This window comes from Oncorhynchus mykiss, chromosome 26 (genome assembly GCF_013265735.2).
Source record: "Oncorhynchus mykiss isolate Arlee chromosome 26, USDA_OmykA_1.1, whole genome shotgun sequence".
Classification (NCBI taxonomy): domain Eukaryota; kingdom Metazoa; phylum Chordata; class Actinopteri; order Salmoniformes; family Salmonidae; genus Oncorhynchus; species Oncorhynchus mykiss.
The window spans coordinates 22527900-22549725 of record NC_048590.1 but is presented as its reverse complement, the minus strand read 5'-3'; the positions used below and the strand labels follow the sequence as shown (position 1 = coordinate 22549725).

At 44.8% G+C, this 21826-nt stretch overlaps 1 protein-coding gene across 2 annotated transcripts in view; it reads left to right on the top strand.

The window, feature by feature from the left end:
* LOC110506407 (piezo-type mechanosensitive ion channel component 1) overlaps positions 1-21826 on the top strand; it is a 79745-nt gene that overhangs the window by 13455 nt on the left and 44464 nt on the right. For both annotated transcript variants that reach the window (XM_036964025.1, XM_036964024.1), the window contains exon 2: positions 10874-10969. In XM_036964025.1, the coding sequence (XP_036819920.1) occupies positions 10874-10969 (96 nt within the window). The remainder of the gene's footprint in view (positions 1-10873; positions 10970-21826) is intronic.

Genomic DNA, 21826 nt, shown 5'->3' with positions numbered 1-21826 from the left:
GTCATCAAGGCAAAGGGTGCCTACTTTCTAAAGGCAAAAAGTCTAAAACATATTTTGATTTGTTTAACACTTTTTTGGTTACTACATGATTATTTCATAGTTGTGATGTCTTCACTATTATTATACTATTCTCATGGCATATCATTATTTTTTTGCAGAGCGTAACATATCGTGCGAAATGGATGACTGTACACAATTGTGCACCATTTTCAGGGACCTATTTTTGGCTTGTGAGCGCTACTTTCAAGACTACTGGCTGAAATGATACAACACCTTTTATAATACATCTTTAAGCAAGATGATATTACAGCTGGTTAATGTATCTGCTTGGAAGGCAGGCATCTCTTTTTTAGCTTCTATTTAGGATATAGCTCATACAAACCTGATTTGTTTCATTGAAACTGTTTTAATTAAGTTGCGATTTTGTGATATGAGGGACATTTGTAACACTGCCGGTCTACATAGTTATGAATATTGGGCATTGTGTTACAGCTTGCTGCTGAGTCTGAGCCATATGACAGCTGTCTCTTATCTCTGGCACTAATAATAACAGTAACTGCTATATTGCCGAGGGGCCCTAGACCCATGGATAGATGACACATTTGAAGGGTCTTCTCACTGTAACTCAGCCCACTCTCTGGTTTCCATTGACATGTAAGTGAGTGATGCACTTATGGGGTTTTAAGGTCTCGCTAAGATCTTCCACTCCTCATCTAATCTTCATGGGAATGAATGATGAGCATTTCACCAGCTCTAAATCTAATTCAATGTTAAGCTATTTTTGAGCTGTCAAGCCAAGTATTACGAGGTCTGTTGCAATGGAAAGGATTTGTCTCTCTCTCTGAAAATGTAAATCGCAAAAATCTATATATTTCTTTTGAAATGAATACCTTGACTTACGTTGGGTTTCAAAGGTGAAAGCTCTGAGGTTAAGGGCACTAGTTTGGATAATATGTAGTGTAGGTGCTCCTATGTTTGTGTGGTGTTGTATGTCTGTTCCAAACGGTATGGGTTATACCAATAGTATTAATTGTGTTCTGTCCAATCATGCTTATTCTGCATTCATGGTTTTGAACCTGACTGAGGCTAGTCTGTAAGGAAACACTGTAGGGAAGTGTAGTTCTTCTGAATTTCAAAATAATTGCACTTCAAACTATATCATCGCTTCTTGCAACTGTAACTAGGCCATATGGCCTAGCAAACTCCCGAAGCAGAAATGACAGCCAAGTGGGAGCTACAAGCTAAAACTCTCACCATTCAACGTGTTAGATTATTCCTCTCTGTAAACATTCCTCACACACTTGCCCTGACAAGTCTTGTGCTTTTTACTTTCCATTTCCATTTCCAGTAACTGGATTACAAAATGACCCTGATCTCCCTGCTTGTTAGGGGAGGCAGGCAAGCATCAGATGATGATGATGATGATGAGAGGGCAGAGTACATAGTCAGGGAGAGGGCTGTGAAGTGTTGAAGAGCAGGCTGCAGGCTGAGGTGAGAACTGGGCATATCAAAAGGCTTTCTGACTTTTACGACAGGGTCCACATTCTGTTCTTCACGCTGAATGCTACTTCTGTTATGGGCCGTTTTATGGGAAATTGCTTCCTCGTGCCGTTGTCTGACTGCGCCGCTTTGGTTCTGGATCTGAATTGAGGTGGTGGTGCAATATCCTCCCCACACATGTTCTCAGAGCCTCCGCTGCCTTTACTGGTCAAAGAGAGAAAGAGGGAGGGAGTGAAGGGTAAGAGTGACAGTCTGTTTAGGTTGCTTGGCTAGCGCCGTTATCTTCTCGGGCCACATGGCACACGCCTTTGCTCTCTGTGTCCTTTGGGTGGAGAAGTCTCCCACCAATAGGTAGAGAGTGGTGTTCATTTTTATCCTTTAGAACAGGGTGATAGATGGGTTATTATGTATGCAGAAATAGTAATAACCCCCTTGAGCACAGCATGGCCATTCAGACCTCCAAAGGGCAGACCTGGCTGTTTGTCACAAGATACTGCATTCATACTAATGGAAATATTCATAGTGTTTGAAAGGGGCACGTATTAGATGCTTATTTTCTATTTTAAGGGCAAAACTTCTCTCACGGAGCTGTTTCCTCCCCTGGCACCCAAGTGGTTTCCTCCCCTGGCACCCAAGAGCATTTCGTATTATTCTGTACATAAATCCGAGACACTCCGTTTAGTATGATATGTTACGTTTCGTATGGTATGTATTCATTTGTGGATCTCCATCATCCGTTTCGTATGATATGTTACAAATTACAATTCACATGATATATTATGAATTACAATTCATACGATATGTTACGAATAGCAATTCGTACAATATGTTATGAATTTGCAAAACTGGTATGTTAGGAATTCCTAATGCAATTTGTTTTTGCTAACGTTAGCTAGGTGGCTAACGTTAGCTAGCTCTAGTGTTAGGGTTAAAGTTAGGAGTTAGGTTAAGGGGTTAGGGAAAGGTTAGCTAAAAGGTTTAAGGTTTGGGGAAGTGTTAGCTGAAAGGGTTAGGGGAAGGATTAGCTAACATGCTAAGTACTGTAGTTGCAAAGCAGCTAAAAAATAGTAAGAAGCTAAAGTTGTCCTTGATGAGATTCAAACACACAACCTTTAGGCTGCTAGATGTTTGCATTCTATGCTCACTCATCCACCCCGACCAACTGCCCTACTTTCATTTTTGTTTGAAGTAACCTGTCTTATGTAACCATACCAAAAGTAACATATTATACTAATTTCAGTGTCTCGGATTTACATTTACTATGTCTAATCTATGAGACCAGTCTGCTGGCACAGAAGTAGAACAGTTTCACCCATCACGGAGGGAAGGGAAACCAAAGGGGAAGTGATTGTTTAGAGGATTGAAGAATGAGCATTGTTTCATAGAGCTGCAATGTGCATGGACAGATGGATAGAGATTGACTTGGCAGCATGCACTTCTTGCCATGCCAGCTAGTTTGTTAGGAGTTGACTCAGATTTGTTCTCATGTTTCAGTAGGTTATATGAGTGAATTGTCTCCATATTATCTCCATATCCAAGTTCCCCATTTCTTATTCACACACCACACATACTTAATGGCGCTTGCAAATCTTTTATTCCTGCGGCAAGGTGTCTTTCAGAGAGCGATTCTAGTTAACGAAGTTCCCCTCCGTTGCTCTGGCTTGTTTAGTTTTGTCTAGTTGTCTCTGTTTAGGCCCTACTATTGTCCTGCGGATCACACATGAATGGCTTGTATCCTTTTTAAATTGCTACCCTTAAGGGCATGATTCTTGACTTTCTCTCTCTCTCTCTGAAATGATAACAGTAATAAAATGATAACAGTAATAGCATGCAGAAACGGGAAAGTTTGAGAGTGAAGTAAATTAACTCTTGTTTGTCGAAAGGAATTCCTCTGTTTGGAAACATGAAAATGAGCGAGAATGGAGGTCACAGTGGCCGCTAATTCTCCAGGAACAGACACTGACAGGAGGGCTGGTTGCTTTCAGATTCTCAGTTCTCCTCGCTTTTTATTTTCCAATTCCTCGCGGGCACACAAGCAGATTTTTGCGGGAAGCTCAGTATTTGAGCAAACAGTATGTGCAGTGTGTGTGTGGGAAAGACAGAGGAAGGGGGATTGTCTCTGGCTTTAGGTCTCATGCAGGGCCTGCCAGATCTATAGGCTTTAGCAGCTGGCAATGGGATTCATCATCCTGGAAGCCATTCACGGCCTGCGCTCCAGGGAGGGGTTGTCTTTCTCCACTCACCCCTATAACCCAGCTCTGTGTCTGGCTGGGAGAGCTGCCCTGACTCTGGCTCCCCACCATCTCCTCTCTCCGTCAGAACACAAGAGCTGGGATCAGGCTCCCTGGGCCGGCCTCAGTCCAGGAACAACCCATTCGCCCTAGTAGATATGAATGGATTAGAATGGTAGGCTATCCCGCAATATGGCAATCTAGAGCTGCTATCTTATGGTTTTAAGCCGTGGATCCACAACTGTGGACGTGGCTTTTTCTCCACTGTACCGGAGAGTTGCAGTAGAGCATGCATGTAAAACTGTCAGAGCTCTGTCACATCCAGACTGGCCATTTTATTTTAATTATCACATAAAGCCGTCCTCATTAGTTGATCGCTCCACTGTCCACATGGAGATTGGGTCCTATTTAAACACGCAGTTGATTACTTAATGGCTTCCATGAACCATTGTTTCTCTCCCTGAGCTCAGCTGACATCATGGAACACTGGGGGCGGCTATGGAAAACGGCTCCCTACATTTCCCCTTAAGCCCCTCTCTCTTCAGCTACGCAGGCTCCTGCAGAATAATAAGACCAGAGTGAGTGCCGAGGTGATAGACTGATAGACTGTAGTGAGCCTAGTTAGGGTACTTTCCACTGGTGAGTTGAATAAGAGGGTCCTTTCAGCTGTATGGCAGTGAAAACACAAGACATGTTGAAGACGGCAGATCTGGGACCGTTGCAATGGAAGACCTCTATGTGACTCATTCTAACCAGAGCCAAAGAGTCAGGAGGAATCATAGATCCATAGAGACCCATTGAACCCACACCGCTGTATGAGAGAGACGTACATAATCCACTCAACTTCTGTGAGGGATCTACATGTCATTCAACCTTCCATATTAAAGATTTGACCTTGTGTTATGTAGCAAAAAAATTAAAGACTACAATTACGCCCAGTATTAACCAGGCCATCGTGATGAATTTGAAAGAAACATATGATTGCGCTCAGGATCATTGTGTGCTTTAACAAACTTATGTAATATGTTAATGTTAATATGTAAACATTGATCTAGTGTTGTCTTCTTTGAGCGTCATAGTTAGTCCAGTTACAGCGCCAATTATAGTGCAGGATTACTCATAGCCACTGTTGACGAGGACGGTTACGCAGTTGCCAGTTTAGAGTTTCCCAGATGTTTTGCTTGACATCAGCACCCTGCTGTTCATTCCGAAGATGTTTCCATGTTCCAGTATCTGTCCCTCCTCTCACTACCCTTTACCCACTTGGCTCATCCAAGATGCTTACTCACCCACTCCTCTCCCATATCATCTCTCTCTCACTCCCCCACCTCCAAGGAAGAGCAAGGAGAAAATTAGGATATAAAGAGAGGTCTTTATATCCTAATTTTCTCCTTGCTCTTCCTTTCCATCTGTCTCTTTTTTCCTCTCTCTCCTACCCTCCCCCTCTGTCCCTCTCCAGCCATCTCTCTTCCTGTCTCTGTGACCCGTGCCGGACTGAGCTGTGTTCACATACCTGTAGACTGAGGTCACTGTGAGGGCCAGCTGTGGGCCCCTGGAGTCATGTAGCTGTTGGCTTCACTGGGCCTGGCAGGCAGACACACTTGCTCACAGACCCAAACGAGTGATCGCAGTTGGCCTTGCTTCTTATGTTTTCCCTCGCTCTCTCAACTTCCTCCCTCCGTTTTCTGCTGCTAAAGGTTATTTGTCATTTTCAATCGCCTTTGATGTGACTGCCATGAACCATCTGGGGTGTGTGTAGTGTGTAGTGCTTCTGCGGTGGGGTAGCTCTATTCTGTATGCACATGTGAGCTGCAGTCACATGGCACTTTCTGTTGACAGTGTTCTGTGGTGTGCCTGCCTTTTGGCAGGACATGCCTTAGGTATTTGATTTTCTTTCTCTCACGTTACATGTGGTGACACGGTCATGTTGCCGTGCCTCCACTATGATTCAGCTAGCTCCAGGGAGATGCTCAGATGTGATTGAGGAGCTGCTGTCAGGACCAAGGTGAGGTCCCTGAAAACTGGGCGTCTGCCCATCTGATAAACAGGCATTTGGCCACGCTACCGGGGAAGGAAAGCTGCAGCGGACTGCAGAGATCATATTGGCGCCACTGCCTCTTAGTATTTGTCAAAGCACTGCTTTGTCTGAGCGAGAGGAGCCTTTAACTGACTGGGTTGGTTTCTCTGGGACTCTGCTTGTCACAGTCACTGTCTTGCCACGTGTTCTCAGAAGCACCACTACACTACACTGAAAACACTGTAAATACATGGAGGGTGGAGAGTATTGCGATCCATTTGCTCTGATATTAGACAGATCCACTGTGAGTGTGTTGCTCATGACCGGTGGCAATTACGCACCTTGGAAATGTATTTTAATCAGATTTGGCTCTGGCAGTGAAACTGAACACTGAAAACTGTGATCTGAGATGATTCACTGCTGATCTGTGTCACGTCTGCTCCCGCTCCCCGGCGCTCGAGTGTGCCAGGCTGCCCTGCATCACTCACTCCTATCATCTATTACGCACACCTGCCTTCCCTCATCACGCGCATCAGCGATATTGGACTCACCTAGACTCACTCATCATCTGTTTATTTCCTCCCCCATATTTGTCAGTTCCCTTGTTCTGTTCCCCGCTGCTGCATTAATTGTTTTTTGTCTGTATTATTAGTTTGCTGACGCTGTTACTGTCTCGTTCCATGTCCGTTCTTTATTAAATGTGTTACTCCCCGTACCTGCTTCGTCTCTCCAGTGTCATCCCACGTGACAATCTGCTTTACAGACAGGCCCATACAGTTCAAAAAATTCAATCACCACTATCTACTATCTAGCCAATTTTAGAAACAATACAAATTTGTTTTTCTAAACATAATCTTAAAGTAGCAGAACGGCGATCAGATCAGCAGCTTGGACTCTCCCAATAGTCTTTGCCTCATGGAGATGATGACATTTTGAGTGTGCACCGGAAAATGACAACCATTTTGAGTGTAAAAGGTCAGCTCCCTCTTCAGTGTTCTTCCATTGCAGGTTCATGTTCAGTCAGCTTAGCAGGATTACTCTGTTGAGACCTTTCTATTTGCCGTACAGTAAACAACCTCAAGTTCAGGGAAAAACTGCCAAAGCCCTGGAAAGATTGGCAAGAACATTTCAATACAGGAGAGAGTTGGACTGACTGACCCAGAGTTGGACTGGGTGGAGTTGGACTGGGTGGAGTTGGACTAGGTGAAGATGGACTGGGTGGAGTTGGACTAGGTGAAGTTGGACTGGGTGGAGTTGGACTGGGTGGAGTTGGACTAGGTGGAGTTGGACTAGGTGGAGTTGGACTGGGTGGAGTTGGACTAGGTGGAGTTGGACGAGGTGGAGTTGGACTGGGTGGAGTTGGACTAGGTGGAGTTGGACTAGGTGGAGTTGGACTGGGTGGAGTTGGACTAGGTGAAGTTGGACTGGGTGGAGTTGGACTAGGTGGAGTTGGACTGGGTGGAGTTGAAGTTGGACTAGGTGGAGTTGGACTAGGTGGATTTGGACTGGGTGGAGTTGGAGTTGGACTGGGTAGAGTTGGACTGGGTGGAGTTGGGCTAGGTGGAGTTGGACTAGGTGGAGTTGGACTAGGTGTTGTATATATGAAGTGTGACTGTCTATTGACATTAAGGATTAGACTACTGTTGAGTCAACAACTATGTAATGGTTAGATATTTGAGAGAGTAACATGTAAAAAGCCTGTTAGCCTTTGCAGTTTACAATGCCTCATGTTGTCAGTAGTTTGGTCCATGGTTTGGTTTGGTAAAGGATTGACAGTGATCAAGACCCTCAAGAAACAACCATTCTTATTATTTTCACTAATTAAGAGGAATCATATTGAAATATATGTTGGTGGTGAGATGTGCTCCAGAGACACACAGGTATCCATTTGTAAACTATTCCCAGAAATAGCTAGGCAACTCTAAAGGACAAACATTGGCAGATTTATTATTGACAAATTAGAGCTTGAGACTTAATTCAGTGTGATGTCTGCGGAGTATAAATGGTACCTCTAAATGAGCCAGCTACAGTAAGTGTAATCCAAAAGTGTTTTACCATAGAGCATAAGAAGGCCCTGGGCATAAGAGAACAGCTTTTCACCGTGTTTGACTCTGCACAGGGCACAGACCAAGCTGGGACACACACACACTCACACACCCCGAGTGTGTTCCTCAGAGATGCGTCATGACCCCAGCTCTGCGGCATGCTGTTGATTTTTCCAATCTCGATTACCATAATTTCCTGAATCTATCCGATGCATAGTTTGAGAGTCTATGGGCTCTGCTATTTAGAGTCGTTGGTGGTGGGAGTCTAGGCTGGGATGTTAGGGCTTTGACCCTATAGGAACAACCGAGTGAGGTAGTGCTGCTTTTTGAGAGGAGGAACCCACTCCTCTCTCTGGATGGCTAATTGCCCCCTTGATCACATGGCCTTTCTCTCTGTTTCTGCACCACAGGATCTCTGATCTCAGTACTCTGTCTGTCCCACTCACGCCACACCTGATTGACAGATGTTTGGTGTGTTTGTTTGAGAACGTCTAATACTGCTACTCATCCGAGCCGCTCATCTCTCATTGATTGTTAATAAGGAGATTCTTCAGTAATTGAACAGTGGACATTGTTCATACAGTATTAAAGCCCCTGAATTACAGTAATCCTGATTTGCTGACCTCTACTTTCCTAGCCGGGTGCAGTAGTAGTAGTGTAGTGTAACTGCTCAAGCAGTCAGGCAGCCAGGCAGGTAGGGGAATGGAAACACTGGGGTTATGCTACATAGGAGGTAAACAGACGGCCAGCCAGTCAGAGAGATGGATGAAGTGCGATGGAAAGTAAGAAGGAAACGCAGGATGAACTCCTCACACTGTTGAACTTTTTGAGTTATGGCCCATTTTTCGGCACTGTGTCACAGGCTGGTTTAGTGCGTGGGTATGAGTGCGTGTGTGGGTACGAATGCATGTGTGCACATGCGAGCGAAGGTGCTTGGGATTCAATGCCCGGGGAGAGAGATTGATAGAAAGGAAAAAGCTCTCACGGCCTATTAGCAGCACATATTTACAGTATAATAAGAGCAGACTAGGGGCATTCCCCCCCTCTCTGCTCTCTGTCGAAGCCTGTTGATTGTGGGATGAGAAGCTGATGACCTCACTCTCTGATCCAGAACCAGCTGATTAGAGACAGACACAAGGCTGCTGGTTTTTGACCATAGAACCTCCCTGCAGCAGTCTGTGGTCAGTGTTGAAAAGATGAACTCGAATCACACACATTCTGAGGTAGACCTCACCCTTGGCTGGGCGGGGGCTAGAGACCAAGTAAACTAGAGTAGACATTGTCACTTTTATCAGCCCATCTAATGCTGCCCCCCCCCCCCCCCTCCCAGCTGCCCCCCTCCCTCTTTTGTTTATTGCCCTAGCTCTACACAGCTGATTCAAATAGCCAATTAATCATCAAGCTTTGATTCAGTTGTGTAGTGCTATGGCAGGAAATGAAACTTGTACAGGGGGGGGGGCAGGACCGAGTTTGGGAAACCCAGCATTAGCTCATGTCACATTACATCATGCGTGGGTGAGGTAACCATGGGAATATGTACATTAAGTCAAAACAGTAAGTCACAGTGACTCGCCCCTCAGCCAATGTTGTCAGCCAGCTGGTCCATCCTCAAGATCAGTTTGCTAAAGACATTACACTGCACATGACACTTGACATTTTGCACGCGTGTTATATAAAATATATATATATATTGTCCCTATATGATCCACATGAAAGAAGGAGAGAGTGAGAGCTGTTCAGGTTTTGCTAACAATTAAGCTAGAAATAGCAGAAAGACTCCCTGGAGTGGGCCAGTGAAATCCTTAGAACAAACAGCGCTGTGGGCCACACGCGAGCTAGCTCATTGACTCTCACTTATAGGACAAAGCCTGTCTTTGTTCTCCCATTCTGGTTGTGTTAATTATAGATCTGTAGCAGACTGTAGGCCGGGGCGGAGCGCCTGCGGGGCTGGGACACAGTACTGTACTGGGTGACTGACTGCCGGGCATTATTATGGTGGATATGTTGTGATGTGTAGGGTGGGCTCTCTGCCGTCAGCTGTGGACACTGTGCGGTGCATTGCTGCGTTTCCCTGCTGTGTTTCCCTGCTGGGTCTCTGTGGGGCAACCCTCAGTGGAGTCGGTGTAAACCGGAAGCATCCGGTTTTCAGAGGAAAAGCAGAGAAGAGGTGAAGCCTGAACCGGATGCTTATAGGTTCTTCCGACCCTGCTCAGCCGTTTCTTTTACGCCTGCTACTTTAGGTTACTGAGGGGCAAACCCAGAGGGCCAGAGGAGAGTTGGTTGTGTGAGGATGAAACGCTGTGAGACGGATGGTTGTGGCAGGACTCTTAACAGGCCTCGATCCAGAGCCCAAGGAGCAGAACACAGCATAGGGGAATCAGAGCGCTGGGCTCCCAGCTCCCCCTTCCAGTCTTAGAGCTCAGCCAGGGAGCGGAGAGAGAAGAGGAGCGGGGGTGTGAAGGCAGCCCTCCCAGGGCCCCAGCAGGCGGTCTGGAAAGCCCTTGTGTCCCCTGGCAGACTCTCAAATGACCAGCAGCTAGCTAGTTCACTGAACACAGGCTGAGTAACCAGCTTTATGCTTGGACAATCACAGGGTCTGCTATATTATCAGCATAATAATCATCATCATCATTATTAAAGGAATGTTTAGTGCAGAGCAGGCCACTGTTGGCTTGCCATCCAGCTCTGTGTTACTGTTAACACAGTCCAGCGCTGCTGCTTTCACAGGGACCTGAGAGAGCCCTGCTTGTATGTAGACTCATTAGATGTTCCACTGTTTTCCAGTAGGGGAGGTGTGTGTGGATGTGTGAGGCATGCGGTTACAAACCAAGAGGGTGTCAGGGAGGCCTGGTGATGAAAGGCAGAGGCGTTCATTCTCAAGCAATTCAACCCCAGTCTCAGCCCTCACCCTTTCTCCTCTCTCTGGTTAATTGAAAAGTCCACACATCATTGTGACCTCAATTCACAGATTTGTACCCAGATCATTCAACCACTCAGAAAAATTGCGGTGTATTTGTCATTGACTAATGTTTGTCTGTGTCGTGCCTCTCCTCTGACCTCTGACCTCTGTGTGTCCCCAGCCTGCCTGTTTCGCTACAATGCCCTGTCTCTGGTCTACCTGCTCTACCTGCTGCTACTGCCATGGTTCCTGTGGCCCAACAAACACACACTACGAGGTAAGACAACACGCCAGTCCTTCCCTTCATTTGGCAACTCCTGCTTGTTTTAATAGTTTCAGGTGTGGGTGGGTAGGTGTGGTTGTAAGTGGGAACGCCGAGGTCTCTCACCGCAGCATTGAGATTGACGTTGATCAAATGGTGCGGTGTTTGGAAGTTGTGCAATATAACAGAAAAGCCAGACAAAACATTTGCAATACGATCCAAAATGAATTGTGGTTTAAAAAAAAAAAAGGATGAAACAATGAAACAGATTCTCAGAGCATGGTTCACATCCTCATACATACCACAGCGTCTGTGTTGTAGTTGCTTTCAGACAGACCGCTTCTGAAGATTACATGGCAAAATCTTAACCACTAACTTCTATCTATATTTTACCTCCAAACCTATGAGGACTGGGCTGCAACTCTGATACACTTCAGTAAATACAGGATCTTTGGGGGTTTATAAGTGATTGTTTTTTTCCTCTTTTTAAGCAATAAGGCCCGAGGGGGTGTGGTATATGGCCAATATACCACGGCTAAGGGTTGTGCTTAGGCACGACGCAACGCGGAGTGCCTGGATACAGCCCTTAGCCGTGTTATATTGGCCATGTACCACTAACCCCCGAGGTGTCTTATTGCTTTTATAAAAAACGGTTGTCGTCAGAGTAAGGCAAGGAACTACACATCTAAATTGAAAATGTTGCTTTAATAAATGAATTCATAATAAAAAGATTCCACCAGAAAAAGTAGTCCTAATGTCACGTATACTCCCTTTCCGGCCTCTAGGTCATTAGGCTGCTGATTATCCCACACACCTGTCACCATCGTCTCGCGCACCTGCGCCTCATGACACTCACCTGGACTCCGTCACCTTCTTGATTACCTTCCTATATCTGTCACTCCCCTTGGTTCTTTCCTCTGGTGTTATTGACTCTGTTTCATGACAGTGCTTTGTTTGTTTTTCGTGTTTATTTATTAAACAGTCACTCCCTGAACTTGCTTCCCGACTCTCAGCGCACTCATTACATCGGACAAAAGTCTCGTTCAAAATCAAATCAAATCAAATTTATTTATATAGCACTTCGTACATCAGCTGATATCTCAAAGTGCTGTACAGAAACCCAGCCTAAAACCCCAAACAGCAAGCAATGCAGGTGTAGAAGCACGGTGGCTAGGAAAAACTCCTTAGAAAGGCCAAAACCTTGGAAGAAACCTAGAGAGGAACCAGGCTATGTGGGGTGGCCAATCCTCTTCTGGCTGTGCCAGGTGGAGATTATAGCAGAACATGGCCAAGATGTTCAAATGTTCATAAATGACCAGCATGGTCAAATAATAATAGTCACAGGCAGAACAGTTGAAACTGGAGTAGCAGCACGGCCAGGTGGACTTGGGACAGCAAGGAATCATCATGCCAGGTAGTCCTGAGGCATGGTCCAAGGGCTCAGGTCCTCCGAGAGAGAGAGAGAAAGAAAGAGAGAATTAGAGAGAGCATACATAAATTCACACAGGACACCGGATAGGACAGGAGAAGTGCTCCAGATATAACAAACTGACCCTAGCCCCCAACACATAAACTACTGCAGCATAAATACTGGAGACTGAGACAGGAGGGGTCAGGAGACACTGTGGCCCCATCTGACGATACCCCCGGACAGGGCCAAACAGGAAGGATATAACCCCACCCACTTTGCCAAAGCACAGCCCCCACACCATTAGAGGGATATCTTCAACCACCAACTTACCATCCTGAGACAAGGCCGAGTATAGCCCACAAAGATCTCTGCCACGGCACAACCCAGACAGGAAGATCACATCAGTGACTCAACCCACTCAAGTGACGCACCCCTCCTAGGGACGGCATGAAAGAGCACCAGTAACCCAGTGACTCAGCCCCTGTAATAGGGTTAGAGGCAGAGAATCCCAGTGGAAAGAGGGGAACCGACCAGGTAGAGACAGCAAGGGCGGTTCGTTGCTCCAGAGCCTTTCTGTTCACCTTCACACTCCTGTGCCAGATTACACTCAATCATATGACCCACTGAAGAGACGAGTCTTCAGTATAGACTTAAAGGCTGAGACCGAGTTTGCGTCTCTCACATGGGTAGGCAGACCATTCCATAAAAATGGAGCTCTATAGGAGAAAGCCCTGCCTCCAGCTGTTTGCTTAGAAATTCTAGGGACAATTAGGAGGCCTGTGTCTTGTGACCGTAGCGTACATGTAGGTATGTATGGCAGGACCAAATCAGAGAGATAGGTAGGAGCAAGCCTATGTAATGCTTTGTAGGTTAGCAGTAAAACCTTGAAATCAGCCCTTGCCTTGACAGGAAGCCAGTGTAGGGAGGCTAGCACTGGAGTAATATGATCACATTTTTGGGTTCTAGTCAGGATTCTAGCAGCCGTATTTAGCACTAACTGAAGTTTATTTAGTGCTTTATCCAAGTAGCCGGAAAGTAGAGCATTGCAGTAGTCTAACCTAGAAATAACAAAATGATGGATACATTTTTCTGCATCATTTTTGGACAGAAAGTTTCTGATTTTTGCAATGTTACGTAGATGGAAAAAAGCTGTCCTTGAAATGGTCTTGATATGTTCGTCAAAAGAGAGATCAGGGTCCAGAGTAACGCCGAGGTCCTTCACAGTTTTATTTGAGACGACTGTACAACCATTAAGATTAATTGTCAGATTCAACAGAAGATCTCTTTGTTTCTTGGGACCTATAACAAGCATCTCTGTTTTGTCCGAGTTTAAAAGTAGAACGTTTGCAGCCATCCACTTCCTTATGTCTGAAACACAGGCTTCCAGCGAGGGCAATTTTGGGGCTTCACCATGTTTCATTGAAATGTACAGCTGTGTGTCATCCGCATAGCAGTGAAAGTTAACATTATGTTTTCGAAGAGGTAAAGAGGTAAAATATATAGTGAAAACAATAGTGGTCCTAAAACGTTCCTTGAGGAACACCGACATTTACAGTTGATTTGTCAGAGGACAAAACATTCACAGAGACAAGCTGATATCTTTCCGACAAATAAGATCTAAACCAGGCCAGAACTTGTCCGTGTAGACCAATTTGGGTTTCCAATCTTTCCAAAAGAATGTGGTGATCGATGGTATCAAAAGCAGCACTAAGGTCTAGGAGCACAAGGACATATGCAGAGCCTCGGGCTGATGCCATTAAAAGGTAATTTACCTCCTTCACAAGTGCAGTCTCAGTGCTATGATGGGGTCTAAAACCAGACTAAAGCATTTCGTATACATTGTTTGTCTTCAGGAAGGCAGTGAGTTGCTGCGCAACAGCCTTTTCTAAAAATTTTGAGAGGAATGGAAGATTCGATATAGGCCTATAGTTTTTTATATTTTCTGGGTCAAAGTTTGGCTTTTTCAAGAGAGGCTTTATTACTGCCACTTTTAGTGAGTTTGGTACACATCCGGTGGATAGAGAGCCGTTTGTTATGTTCAACATAGGAGGGCCAAGCACAGGAAGCAGCTCTTTCAGTAGTTTAGTTGGAATAGGGTCCAGTATGCAGCTTGAAGGTTTAGAGGCCATGATTATTTTCATCATTGTGTCAAGAGATATAGTACTAAAACACTTAAGTGTATCTTTTGATCCTAGGTCCTGGCAGAGTTGTGCAGACTGAGGACAACTGAGCTTTGAAGGAATACGCAGATTTAAAGAGGACTCCGTAATTTGCTTTCTAATAATCATGATCCTTTCCTCAAAGAAGTTCATGAATTTATTACTGCTGAAGTGAAAATCTCTCTTGGGGAATGCTGCTTTTTAGTTAGCTTTGCGACAGTATCAAAATGGAATTTCGGATTGTTCTTATTTTCCTCAATTAAGTTGGAAAAATAGGATGATCGAGCAGCAGTAATGGCTCTTCGATACTGCACGGTACTGTCTTTCCAAGCTAGTCGGAGGACTTCCAGTTTGGTGTAGCGCCATTTCCGTTCCAATTTTCTGGAAGCTTGCTTCAGAGCTCGGGTATTTTCTGTATACCAGGGAGCTAGTTTCTTATGAGAAATGTTTATAGTTTTTAGGGGTGCAACTGCATCGAGGGTAATGCGCAAGGTTAAATTGAGTTCCTCAGTTAGGTGGTTAACTGATCTTTGTCCTCTGACGTCCTTGGGTAGACAGAGGGAGTCTGGAAGGACATCAAGGAATCTTTGTGTTGTCTGTGAATTTATAGCACGACTTTTGATGTTCCTTGGTTGGGGTCTGAGCAGATTATTTGTTGCAATTGCAAACGTAATAAAATGGTGGTCCGATAGTCCAGGATTATGAGGAAAAACATTAAGATCCACAACATTTATTCCATGGGACAAAACTAAGTCCAGAGTATGACTGTGACAGTGAGTAGGTCCAGAGACATGTTGGACAAAACCCACTGAGTTTTGGAGTGGGTCTGTGGACTTTTCTGTGGACTTTTCCATGTGAATATTAAAGTCACCAAAGATTAGAATATTATCTGCTATGACTACAAGGTCCGATAGGAATTCAGGGAACTCAATGAGGAACGCTGTATATGGCCAAGGAGGCCTGTAAACAGTAGCTATAAAAAGTGATTGAGTAGGCTGCATAGATTTCATGACTAGAAGCTCAAAAGATGAAAACGTAATTTTTTTTTTGTAAATTGAAATTTGCTATCGTAAATGTTAGCAACACCTCCGCCTTTGCGGGATGCACGGGGGATATGGTCACTAGTGTAGCCAGGAGGTGAGGCCTCATTTAACACAGTAAATTCATCAGGCTTAAGCCATGTTTCAGTCAGGCCAATCACATCAACATTATGATCAGTGATTAGTTAATTGACTATAATTGCCTTTGAAGTAAGGGATCTAACATTAAGTAGCCCTATTTTGAGATCATGATGGTATCATGATCTCTTTCAATAATGACAGGAATGGAGGGGGTCTTTATCCTAGGGAGATTGCTAAGGCGAACACCGCCATGTTTAGTTTTGCCCAACCTAGGTCGAGGCACAGACACGGTCTCAATGGGGATAGCTGAGCTGACTACACTGACTGTGCTAGTGGCAGACTCCACTATGCTGGCAGGCTGGCTAACAGCCTGCTGCCTGGCCTGCACCCTATTTCATTGTGGAGCTAGAGGAGTTAAAGCCCTGTCTATGTTGGTAGATAAGATGAGAGCACCCCTCCAGCTAGGATGGAGTCCGTCACTCCTCAGCAGGTCAGGCTTGGTCCTGTTTGTGGGTGAGTCCCAGAAAGAGGGCCAATTATCTACAAATTCTATCTTTTGGGAGGGGCAGAAAACAGTTTTCAACCAGCGATTGAGTTGTGAGACTCTGCTGTAGAGCTCATCACTCCCCCTAACTGGGAGGGGGCCAGAGACAATTACTCAATGCCGACACATCTTTCGAGCTGATTTACACGCTGAAGCTATGTTGCGCTTGGTGATCTCTGACTGTTTCATCCTAACATCGTTGGTGCCAACGTGGATAACAATATCTCTATACTCTCTACACATCTTCAGATTAGCCTTAACGTCGGTAGCCCTGCCCCCTGGTAAACAGTGTATGATCGCTGGATAATTCATTTGAAGTCTAATAAGGCGATCGTTCTCCTGTATATTATGAGTACAGCGACTGCAATTAGAAGGCATCATGTTAATGTTACTACTTAGCTTCGGCTGTTGGAGGTCATGTAGAACCATGTCCAGATAAAGCGTCCGGAGTGAAAAGAAAGTTGAGGGAACCAAAAATATAAACGGTAATTAAAAAGTAAAAACCGTAAAATTGTCAGGTAGCAAAGTAAGGTTGGCAACAAAACGCACAGCAACACGTAAACAAGTCTGCGATCCTCGCTGCTATCCTCGGTCGTTGCTAGACTGTTGCTATGCAACAACAACAGGCAACAACCACGGGCTAGCTAGCAAGCTTACATTAAATGTATGCAAGAACCGAGCGTTAGTGCCAGCCACTTCAGAGTGACTAACACATTATTTATTAATGTTGATCTGAATGTTGCCATTTATTGTGCACAAATGGAAAAATTGTCCCATGTTATTGTTGGTTTGCCCATGTTGTCGTTTGGTGGCTCCATGCTGCTGGAAATGGATGCCATTCTTTTAACTGGGGGAGCTGCTGCCGTTTTGCGTGACCTGAAATGTAAGACAATAGCGTTAGCTAATCAGTTAAATCTATTTATAAAGCCCTGTTTACATCAGCCAATGTCACAAAGCACTATACAGAAACCCAGCCTAAAACCCCAAACAGCAAGCAATGCAGATGTGGAAGCACGATGGCTAGGAAAAACTCCCTAGAAAGGCTGGAACCTAGGAAGAAACCTAGAGAGGAACCAAACTCTGAGGGGTGGCCAGTCCTCTTCTGGCTGTGCCGGGTGGAGATTATAACAGAACATGGCCAAGATGTTCAAACGTTCATATTTGACCAGCAGGGTCAGATAATAATAATCACCGTAGTTGTAGAGGGTGCAACAGGTCAGCACCTCAGGAGTCAATGTCAGTTGGCTTTTCATAGCCGATCATTCAGAGTTAGAGACAGCAGGTACGGTAGAGCGAGAGAGTCGAAAAACAGCAGGTCTGGGACAAGGTAACATGTCCGGTGAACAGGTCAGGGTTCCATAGCCGCAGGCAGAACAGTTGAAACTGGAGCAGCAGCATGACCAGGTGGACTGAGGACAGCAAGGAGGCATCAGGCCAGGTAGTCCTGAGGCATGGTCCTAGGGCTTAGGTCCTCCGAGAGAAGAGAAAAGAGAAAGAGAATTAGAGGGAGCATACTTAAATTCACACGACACTGGATAAAACATGAGAAATACTTCAGATATAACAGACTGACCCTAGCCCCCTGACACAAACTATTGCAGCATAGTTATATTAATAGTTAGGCCTACATAGCTACCAGTTATATTGTCAGGGTACATTAAAACCGAGCCAGTCACCTGCATTGCTTGCTGTTTGGGGTTTTAGGCTGGGTTTCTGTACAGCACTTTGTGACATCAGCTGATGTAAGAAGGGCTTTATAAATAAATATTTATTGATTAGAATGATTTAGCTAGCTAACAGTTACATACCATATGTAGCCATTCACTGGTGGGCCGCTTTGTCACGCCCCTCTTCCCTCAACTTTTTAATTACGCCAACAGACACATTGTTGCTCGTTGTGAATTCGGTGTCCTTCTGTACACTCCATGCCAAACTGAGAGGCGGGTCGTTGATATGTCGGTTCAAACCAGCATAGCTGCTCATCCCATATTCTTCGCCATTCATGTTTCTCACTGAACCATACAAGTCCCATAGAATGACGTTCAGCTCCGTTTTTGTTGTATTCCCAAACTCACAATGTATCCATTTTTCTGCACACCAGTCAGTGAAGCAGGTAAGTGCCCACTTTGTTTCACAATATTATTTTAGGTTTCTCTCAAATGAATTTAAACGCTTATTTTCTACATCGGCATGTCGAACTACTGTTGATGTAGCTATTTTATCGAGGTGAAAAGGCACAATGATATAAAGGGGGAAAGGCTAAACGTCATAGTCATGGTATACGGTCTCACATACACACGGCTGAATGCTGCTTTAGCCAATCAGCATCCCGTATCCAAACTACCCGGTTTGTAATCTCAATTAGACAGCTGGAGGAGATGTTTGTGGGTGTTATGCAATATTAAGCCATGGATTAGAATCAGGTGTGTGGCTTTGCCCTCTCTCATTTCCTCTGTGGAGGCTGGCAGCTGTGTGCCCGCTGGGCTGGGCGGTGTCGGGATGATGCCAGGTTAGCCAGGCAGGTAGACGGGCACTTACAGAGGGCTTTACATCCAGCTTTGTATGGGTCTTGAGTGAGAGCCTGGGGCCTGCCAAAACACACAGCAGGTGACTAAACCAGCTCCCTTTTGATATTGCCCAAATTATGCTCTTCCGCTGAATGGAGGTGTTGATTTTTATGAATATTTCATGTCAAATGTATGAACTGACTGACAAACTGACAGTCTTTAAAAGGCAGTCAGCAGCTGCCAGTCCTCAACTGGTACCCACAAAACACCAGTCTCAACTTCAACAGTAAAGAGGCGACTCCGGGATGCTGGTCTTCGAGGCAGGGTTGTTCTGTCCAGAGTCTGTGTTATTTTGCCCATCTTAATCTTTTATTTTTATTGGCCAGTCTGAGATATGGCTTTTTCTTTGCAACTCTGCCTAGAAGGCCAGCATCCCGGAGTCACCTCTTCACTGTTGACTTTGAGACTGGTGTTTTGCGGGTACTATTTAATGAAGCTGCCAGTTGAGTATGTTTCTCAAACTAGACACTCTAATGTACTTATCCTCTTGCTCAGTTGTGCACCAGGGCCTCCCACTCCTATTTCTATTCTGGTTAGAGCCAGTTTGCGCTGTTCTGTGAAGGGAATAGTACACATGGAATAGCCTTCATTTCTCAGAACAAGACAAGACTTGAGAAAGTTTTTTGTTTCTGGCCATTTTAAGCCTGTAATCGAACCCACAAATGCTGATGCTCCAGATACTCAACTAGTCTAAAGAAAGCTAGTTTTATTGCTTCTTTAATCAGAACAACAGTTTTCGGCTGTGCTAACATAATTGCAAAAGGGTTTTCTAATTAGCCTTTTAAAATCAATTAGCCTTTTAAAATGATAAACTTGGATTAGCTAATACAACGTGCCATTGGAACACAGGAGTGATGGTTGCTGATAATGGGCCTCTGTACGCCTATGTAGATATTCCATTAAAAATCCACCGTTTCCAAGGGCCTCCCGGGTGGCGCAGTGGCGCTGTACTGCAGCGCCAGCTGTGCCATCAGAGTCCCTGGGTTCACGCCCAGGCTCTGTCGTAACCGGCCGCGACCGGGAGGTCCGTGGGGCGACGCACAATTGGCCTAGCGTCGCCTGGGTTAGGGAGGGCTTGGTCGGTAGGGGTGTCCTTGTCTCATCGCGCACCAGCGACTCCTGTGGTGGGCCAAGGTGGCCAGGAGCACGGTGTTTCCTCCGGCGCATTGGTGCGGCTGGCTTCCGGGTTGGATGCGTGCTGTGTTAAGAAGCAGTGCGGCTTCGTCTCTCCCGAGCCCGTACGGGAGTTGTAGCGATGAGACAAGATAGTAGCTACTACAACAATTGGATACCATGAAAAAGGGGAGAAAAAAAAAAATATATATATATATATTTTTTTTAAATCCACCGTTTCCAGCTACAATAGTCATCTACAACATTAACAATGTCTACACTGTATTTCTGATAGATTTGATGTTATTTTAATGGACAAAAAAATGGATTTTTTTTTCAAAAACAAGGACATTTCTAAGTGACTGCCTCGAGCTTAGTTCGACTGTCATACCCATCAAAACCCAAAATATACGCTTTTTTACTCCAATGTTTGGAAACAAAGTCAATGTAAACAAGCATGGTTAAAATATATTTTTTTATCTCATAGATGGTCAGGTCAGTCCTGGCATTCATAACTCTGTCTATTCATTTGAGAGTGGTTTCTATTTCTCAAGCACCATCCCTTAGCTGTTTACCAAAACAAGTGGTGGGGTACCCGCTTTGTCATTTTTTTGAACTCCGGATTTCCCCTTTAAAGAGTGATTGAATTTGGGCCTTTTGACTATAACACACAGGGCCACCCAAGCTCTAATTCTATTTCCTGGTTACTTTTATGTGTACAAATGTGTGGTCTGGTTAGGAATAAAACCTCATTTGCAGAGAAATATCTATGATATTAATGTGGGAAGTGAAAAACCTTAATGGTCAGTAATCTGCGATGGCAACTAGACAGGAATTCATCTGAAAAGTACAGAAACCTATTATTCTTGACTCTGCTCTGGAAGCCGAACTTCATTACCACAATACACTCCTGTTGAGAGTTTTTCCATCTCTACCTTCTCATGATTTGATGGTACGGTATTTTCCCTCAGCCTTCCCTCGATATAAAGTTCAGATTTCACCGTACTTAGTTGCAGTCTGTGTTAATCTCCTGCGGACATGATAAAAACACAGCAGATGTTGTTTTTCAGAACTGTACAAAGAAAAATTCTGTCAGCAGCACAAACCTACAGCTCAACGACGTCCTTATTCTATAGTAAAGAGGGTGTACAGAAGTATAGAGCTAACCTCATGACAGCTCTATTCTTTTTTTGCCGACGCTGCTCTTGCTCAGCAAAACCCAAGTGGTTTCATTGATTTACTCTACATAAATATTGCTCTATTTTAGACAGACAAATCTCCTGGTGTGCTCTTAAAACCTCTACAGGATCGGTGGGTCCCCCGCGGGACGGTTGAGCTAACGTAGGCTAATGTGATTAGCATGAGGCTCTTAATCAAATAGCAATAAACAGTGGATATGATTTCAGGTCTGGAAAATCCGCTCTTTCCACATCCTGCCCCTATCCTCCACCCACATCCCTGTCTGTGGTAGCAGTTTAATGGTCTATGGTGGCTGTAGAGCGAACAACAGAAATGGGACTAATTTTTAACAGCACAGATAAGCACACACACCCTGCACCCAACCTTAACCCCCAGAGGCTTGTTTATCCAACATATCAACTGGCTCACGCTCCTGAGAGCCAATGAGCACTATCAGTTCCTGTACTGGTCTACAGTGAACCAGACCCCGTTCCTGCCGCCTCTGGGAAAATATACACAGAACCGGAAGCACGCTTATTATAGATAATTAAAACAGTTGAATTCTCCCATGCTCTCTCTTTTGTTCTTTTTTTCCCCATCGATGAAAGGATGGGAGATTATATCAACAAGCTGCGTTTAATACTATTCTGTCTCTGTGCTGTTAGGGTCAATAACCAATGTTTCTTTTAGAGGGGAAAAGGAGGGAAATCTGAGCATGATAAACTGTGCGGGGTCACATGACTGTTCCTGGGGGAACTGAATATGTGTAAATGGTGAG